Here is a 6948-nt window from a genome sequence, read left to right as displayed (position 1 = left end):
GAGGAGAGGGGAAAGCAGGGGTAGGCAGAAGGGGGAGGGCAGGGGAGAGGCAGGATGATGGTCTCTCAGAAGGTGGCAGATGGGAAAGCAAGGAAGGAATCAACCAAAGAGGGAGAAGGGAGGTGGAGAGGGAAAAAAAACAGGAGTGGAAGGGCTAGTGGGGCAGAGCCGGAAGCTGGGTCCCTCTCTGGCTCTGCACGCGGTGGGCACACAGCAAATAAATGAGACTGACGAAGAACCGTCAGAAGGGGCCCTGTGGTGCCCTCAGTGCAGGTCACATCACGGAGAAGTCACTGAAGCCCCAGGCACCCTGCCTGTTGTTGGGTGCCGTTGCGATTCCGACTCCAGTGACCCCGTGACAGAGAAGTGCGGTACAGGCTGTAACCTTCACGGAAGGAGATCACCAGGTTTCTCTCCCAAGGAGCCGCTGGGTGGGCTTGAACCGCCAACTTCTCTTTAGGGTCCAGTCATGCAGTCAGGTGACTGACGCGCCCCTCCCACACCCCAGCAGCCAAGCGCTTAACCACTGTGCCACTGGGACCTTTATGTGGGCTCCTATTGTATCCTCCTGACCACCCCTCAGTGGGTGTCCCCATCCCATTGGGAGGTGGGGACACGGAGGATGTGAGGGAGAGGCATCTGTTCCAATGACAAGAGCCAGGAAGTGAGCGCCTCGGCTAGTCCCAAGGTGCACATCTTGGCCCAGCTCCGTCACCAATGATGGGAGTTCCTTGAAGTCACTCACTGGGACCCCTGCCAAAGCTGGAACCATCTCCCCACTGTCCCAAGATGTCCTTCAACCTCTACTCAGCTTCATATAGGTCCCAAGCAAGCGCGGTCCCCTGCTGAGGAGGCCTGGCTCTTGGGGAGTTCCTCTTCCGGGTCAGGGGAGGGCGTCAGGAGGCACCCTCTGGCAAGAAGAGGGTGGTGACTGGCCATGTCCCTCCCCTGAGGCAAGCCTGCCCTGGCCCCAGCTCCGTCTGCAGCACCAGGACACCAGGCGACCCCACATGTGACAGAGTAAAACTGCTTCACAGGCTGTAATCTTAATGGAAGAAAGTCGCCAGGCCTTGTCTTCCGCAGGTTAGAGGTCAAGTGCAAAGAGCCCTTTGCAGGTGATAAAGTCGGGCACTGTCATCTCCTGTAACCCCCACAGAAACGTGGCTGGAGTCATGCAGCCGGGGAAGGAGGGCAGAGGGGAAATGAAGCCTGGCGTATGGGGTCAGTCCCACCACCAGGCGCCACCTCCCCGGCCCAGTGAGGGGGACCCCGTGGTCGGCTGGCTCCTCTGAAGGGCAAGAGTTCTCCACCTCCCTGACATTCCTCTCTTCCCACTGCTTCTTGTCTCCTGACTCTCCTGACTGATGGGGTCCTTCCTGGAAGCCTCCCTGAGGCCCTGCTTCCCTTAGACGCCCTACAGATGAGTACTCTGGGGGAGCTCCCACAGAGGCTGGCCAGGCCCCAGCGTCAGAGAACCTGGTCGGGGCTGGGCCCATGAGGCTGCAGAGAGGGGAAGGCAGGCTGTGATGAGACCTGGGTCTGGCGCCGGCTCTTTCAGGGGGGGCAGGGAAGTCTGGTCAGGCCAAAGAGGCAGAGGGAGAATTCCTACCCCAGCCCCTCCGTCCTCCGCAGGAAGCTGCCCAGGCCTAGGCCACAGGTCTCTGCTTCACATCTCCGGAGGCAGGGAGGGCGCTCACTGACCAAGCTGGGGGCAGGAGCTGCGGCTGGTCCCCCTGTGGTCTCCACCCACCCAAAGGCCCTAGGGTCTCAGTGCTGCCTGAGAAGACAGGTCGGCCCTTCTGTGGCCCTGCTCAATGACGGTCCCTCAGGCATCTGAGGACAGAGGCCAAGTGCTGATAAGGGGCCACTGCTCCTGTGCCCGTCAGGGCCTGGCTCTCCCCGGTGACACAGGGGTGCTTTCCATTCCAGGCCCCTCACCACCACCCACTGGAGGGCTTGCACCACCCTGGGCCCCAACCAGCCCGGGCACCTGGACTTGCTGGCGTTTATTGTCTCTGTGGAGGGGCTGGGACCTGTGCCAGGGCATCTGTGACAGGGGCTGAGGCCAGCAGTAGGAGTGGCACCTTCACACCCCAGTCTGGTTCTGCTGTCCCCCACGGAGGGCCCTACTCCCAAGGAGAGCCCAGTGGGGTCCCCTGCTCCCCGCCAGCAGTCTGCACAGGGTCACATCCCCAGCTCAGCAGCCCCTGAAGGCCTCACGGCGCCCCTCTGGGAGGAAGTGAGGGCGCCCCTCCTGGGAGGAAGTCCAGCCCCTCCGGCCAGGCTCAGACCTGGCTCCCCAGGGGCGAGCTGTGGCCTCCCCAGTACACGGGGCTGGCTCTCACCGCACAGCCGTCGCCGCTGCACCTCAGCCGCCTCTTCCTCCCACGTGGCCTCCTCCTGGCCCCTGACCCTGCGCTGCTCCAGGGCTATAACTCGGACTGGGATCGCGAGATCCGAGGGCCTTTTCGGATCTCTTTCCGCTTCTCCTCTTTCTTCCGGCGTTTCTCCTCTTCTCTCAGAGCCTTCTGGAAAGGGTCAGTGTTGGGAATGAACTGAGGGAAGAGCAGAGGGGCTCGGGTTAGTCTCCTGGCAGTCGCTCTGGGCCAGGCTCCTGAAGGGCACGGGGCCAGGAAGGCTGCCTGCACACAGGCCCTGCCCTCAGGAAGCCCCCAGACGTGGAGACCATTCACCCGACTTGGGGAAAACTGCTGAGTGCTTCTTACAAAACCTAAGCAGAGGCTGGCCAAGCCCATGGAGGAAAGCAAGGGGCCTTCCAGCAGAGAGATGGATGTCAAGGTAGCACCTGAGAAAGAAGGGGCAGACTTCTCCTCGCAGGGTAGGGAGTGGGGAGACATAGAGGCTAGCAGCAGGAGACCCCAACACTGAGGTGGGAGTAACGGGGAGACGGAGCTCAGGCTCATGGTTTCCATGGTGGTGGAACAAGGCTGGCAGGAGGTGGGGTGTGGGTGTGAGGGTGAGCACTTCAGTTGGGGTGCTTGCCAGGCAATTCCCAGGCCCTGTCCTCCCCTCACTCTGCTCTCTCTAGATCGTCTCACCTAGACCGTGGCTTCTGTTATGCCTAGGTGGTCAATTATCCCTCAAATTGCCGTCTCCATGTGTAAACACCCGTCCCACACATGCACTGGGATGTCCCCACTTTGCACCCTAACTCGGGATGGGTCAATGTCCCTAAAACCCAGTTCCCTTCCAGTGTCCCTGTCCTGGTGGACACCCAGTCTAGAAAGCAAGGAGGACCCCCTCCCGTGCCTGCTGCACCCCTTCCACATCGAGTCCACTACCAAGGCCGGCTCATCTCACTCCCCAAATCCACCTCCTCTCTGTCCCTCACTGCTCCTCCACCTGAGCTGAGCCACCATCATTGCTCCCAGATGACTGAGCCTCCCAAGGTCTCCCCACATCCACTGTGGTCCATCCACTAGGCCTTCAAGGTCCCTCACCCCAGCCAACCTTTCTCCTCCAGCCCCCCAGTAAATCCTGCCCCACTGCCCTGCCAGTGGCCTCACCCATCAACCTCAAGCATTACACTCTGGCCATCCCTTCTTCCCTGACCCTTCACCATACCATTTATTTGATCCTATAGGACCTACCACCTATCGATCCTACTCTTTTCACTGTCTACCGTCCCTCGTGTCCTCATTCCCCCGTCACAGGTTAGAGACTGGGGTCCGTTGTTACAGTCCTTCTCTGGTACACACCCTCAGAGCCCAAACAGCTCCACCTCAAGACTGGTTAAGCTCAACTTCCTGCTCACTCCACCTTCACCCTCACAGCTGAACTTGCTGGAGAAAAACCACTGTGCTGGCCGGCCCTGCTGTAAATTCACAGCACTGCCCTGTAGTGAAAGGGGCCCTGGTGGTGTGACAGTTAAGTGCTCAGCTAACTGCAATGCTGACGGTTCGAACCCACCCAGTGGCTCTGGGAAACAAAGACCCGGAGATCTGCTCCCATAGAGATTCCATTAACCCACTGCCAGCAAGTCAGTTCTGACTCACAGCCACCCCAGGGGACAGAAAACTGCCCCGTCGGGTTTCCTAGGCTGTAATCTTTTCATGGAAGGAGACTGCCACATTTTTCTCCCACAGAATGGCTGCCAGGTTTGAACTGCTGACTTTTTGGTTTGCAGCTGAGCACTTAACCGCTGCATCACCAGGGCAGTTCTACTCTGTCCTGTAGGGTCACTGTGAGTTGAAATTGTCTTGACGGCACCCAACAACAGCCACCTCCAGTGGGTCCCTGTGCTGCCTGGTGACCCAGGACTTCCTGGTCCCCTGGTCCTCCCCTCTCTGATGTACTTCCCCTGCAGGACGCCTTCTCACCCAGACCACGACCTTGCTTCCCATTCACAGGGAACAGAAGCGCTGTGGATGACTGCCAGAAGCTCCAGCCACTGCTCCCACCACCGAAGCCACCAGCACGTTTGCTTCTGTGCCCCCACACCCTGCTGTCGCCCCCAGGCCAACCCCTCCCTGGGTGCCAGATCCCACCCCCCCACCGCCTGAGGGAGAAGGCTCCAGCCACCACCCCGTCCCCTTCAGCATCAGCGCTTCCCGCCCTAAAGGCCACTCTTCTTCTTTTCAATTGTGATTTGGATGAAAGTTTACAGAGCAAATTCACTTTCTATACAGCAGTTCACACACACGCTGTCTCATGACACTGACTACAATTTACCCCAATGCAACGGCTCCCCTCCCACTTCCTCCCCATAGTTACCTCTTCCCTGTGTCCATCCCTCCATGCACTCCTGCCCCCTGAGCTGTCTCTCTGTCCATTAGCAGTCCTTCTTTCTCCCATGATTGTTCTCTCCAAGGAGTGTATCTACCTCAGGTACATGTTCAGCTCCTATGCCTGTCTTCTGTTTGGCTGGAAGCCACAGGTGTGGGTTCAATTTCAGACCTGAAGGGCAGCTAGGGACCATAGTCTCAGTGGTTCCACCCGGCTCTATCAGACCAGCAAACCTGGTCTAACGGGTCACTCTTGACAGCATGCGGCCGTGCTGTAGTCTCTCCCATCAGCTACAGATCTCCCTCGCGCACACACCCCTACGTCCCTGCAGCTCCGCTCCCCTCTGCAGCAAAACCTCTTCAAAAGCTTCATCTCTGCTCACTGGTCCCTTTCCCTGATGATGCTTTCATCCCCAGCACTGCACCAGAGCACTCCTGTCAAGATCTCCGATGGTCCACGCTGCCACCCCCAGCAGTCACGTCTGTCCTTGTCCCCCTGACCTTACTGCAGCGTGTGACACAGCTCACTGTGCGCTCCTTCCTGCAGTACTGTCCTGGCATGGCTTCTGGGAGACTGCTCTCTCGGGTTTGCCACCATCACGAGACCACTCCTGCTTGGTGTCTGTTGCTACTCTCTCCTCATTGCCCCAACTTCTGATCGCAGCTGTGGCCCAGGCCTTGGTCCTCAGGTTACCTCTCCACCTGCCTGGCACCTCTAGCTGATGGGTCCAGTGCCATGGCATCTGATACCTTCTCCACAGGTGGGACTCTCAAGTCAACAGCCCCATGTCAACCCTCTCCTGAAACCTACACATACCCAGGTGCTGCCTTGCCATCCTCATTCATGCTCACCTGGTCCAGAAACACACGCTTGACCCCCTCCCAACCCTCCACCTGCTGCCGCCAGCCTTCCCATCTCAGAAGGCGACACAGCCCCCTTCCTGCAGGTGCTCAGGCCCCAATCTTCCCGAATGCCCGTGAGGTTCAGAAAGCAATTTGGCCTTCTGCTCTGGGTTCCTCAGTGCCAGACCATCTGGGGGTCGGATACTGACTAAGACTCGTGAGGCGAGACCAAGGCTTTGTGGTGAGGCCCTTGGTGAGGCTGGAGGACAGAGGCTCACCTGGGGCCCAACATTGACTAAGCCTCCCAGAGCATGATGTAATCACTCCTGGCCACGTGGTGAGGCTCATAACGGCTCAGTGAAAGGAAGAGAACCCCGGGAACAGGGATGCTCTGCCCTGGGACCCCCCAGACTTCCCCTGTGTCTCTTCCTTTGAATCCCTTCTGGTCATAATAAATGGGTAGCCGTAAGTATAATATTCCATACAAACTCTGAGTCGCTCGAGGGGATTACCAAACCTACAGGTGTAGTGGAAGCCAGCAGGTCAGAAGTTAGAGGTCTGAGGACCCCTGAAATTGTGGCTGGTCTTCTGAGGGGTCAGAAGAAAAGTCCCAATTTGGGGCCACTGGTCTGAAGTGGAAGGAGCTCTGCTGGCACAGTGGGTAAGTCATCTGGCTGCTTACCAGAAGGTCGGTGGTTCAAGCCCACCAGCTGCTCCTCGGAAGGAAGATGAGGCAATCTACTTCCATAAAGATTTATAGCCTTGGAAACCCAATGGGGGTCACTATGAATTGGAATTGGCTTGATAGCACTGGGTTTTGTTTTTTTTTTGGTTGGTCTGAAGTGGAGGGGATCATGTGGACCTGTGTGTGCAGCTGGTCCCCTCTGACCTAGCCCGAGTGGCTGGGGTTGAGAGGGAAGACCGCTGAGAGTGCCTGTCAACATGGATAGAGAAATGGGAAGGTGAGGACTCAATCCATTTCCAGTGGGAGTCGCATTCATGCTGGTCCTGACCATGCAGTTAGCAATGAAGGCCATCCGCCCACCGGCCCCTTGCTCAATGCAATGCCCCTCCACTCCCATGTGCCTCCTCAGGAAACCCTATTGGCTCTACCTTCAAAATTTGTCATCATCTTCTCTGTTGCCCACTCCTTGCCAGGTTCACATCACCACCAACTCCTCAGATGGCCAAGTACAGAAGCCTCTGTACCAGTGCCCCTGCTTCCACTCTGGCCACCGACTATTCTCCACACAGCAGCAGTGATCCCTCTAGAGGGCAAGTCAGAGCCTGTCACCCGGCTCTCTGAGTGTCTGAGTAAACTGTGTGCAACGCCCTCTGACGACCTGAGACACTCTAAGAT

The 6948-nt window shown here is 58.1% G+C and overlaps 1 protein-coding gene across 1 annotated transcript in view; it reads right to left on the bottom strand.

Moving 5' to 3' along the window:
• Positions 1-2429: 2429 nt before the first annotated feature.
• CCDC134 (coiled-coil domain containing 134) overlaps positions 2430-6948 on the bottom strand; it is a 14827-nt gene continuing 10308 nt past the window's right edge. Inside the window, exon 6 of the mRNA XM_007941712.2 lies at positions 2430-2555. Within this exon, the coding sequence (XP_007939903.1) occupies positions 2430-2555 (126 nt within the window). The remainder of the gene's footprint in view (positions 2556-6948) is intronic.

Source organism: Orycteropus afer, unplaced genomic scaffold (assembly GCF_000298275.1).
Source record: "Orycteropus afer afer isolate SDZICR_OR568_19922 unplaced genomic scaffold, OryAfe1.0 scaffold00083, whole genome shotgun sequence".
NCBI classification, from domain to species: Eukaryota; Metazoa; Chordata; class Mammalia; order Tubulidentata; family Orycteropodidae; genus Orycteropus; species Orycteropus afer.
The sequence above is the reverse complement of the archived record's forward strand: the minus strand, read 5'-3'. Positions and strand labels throughout refer to the sequence as shown.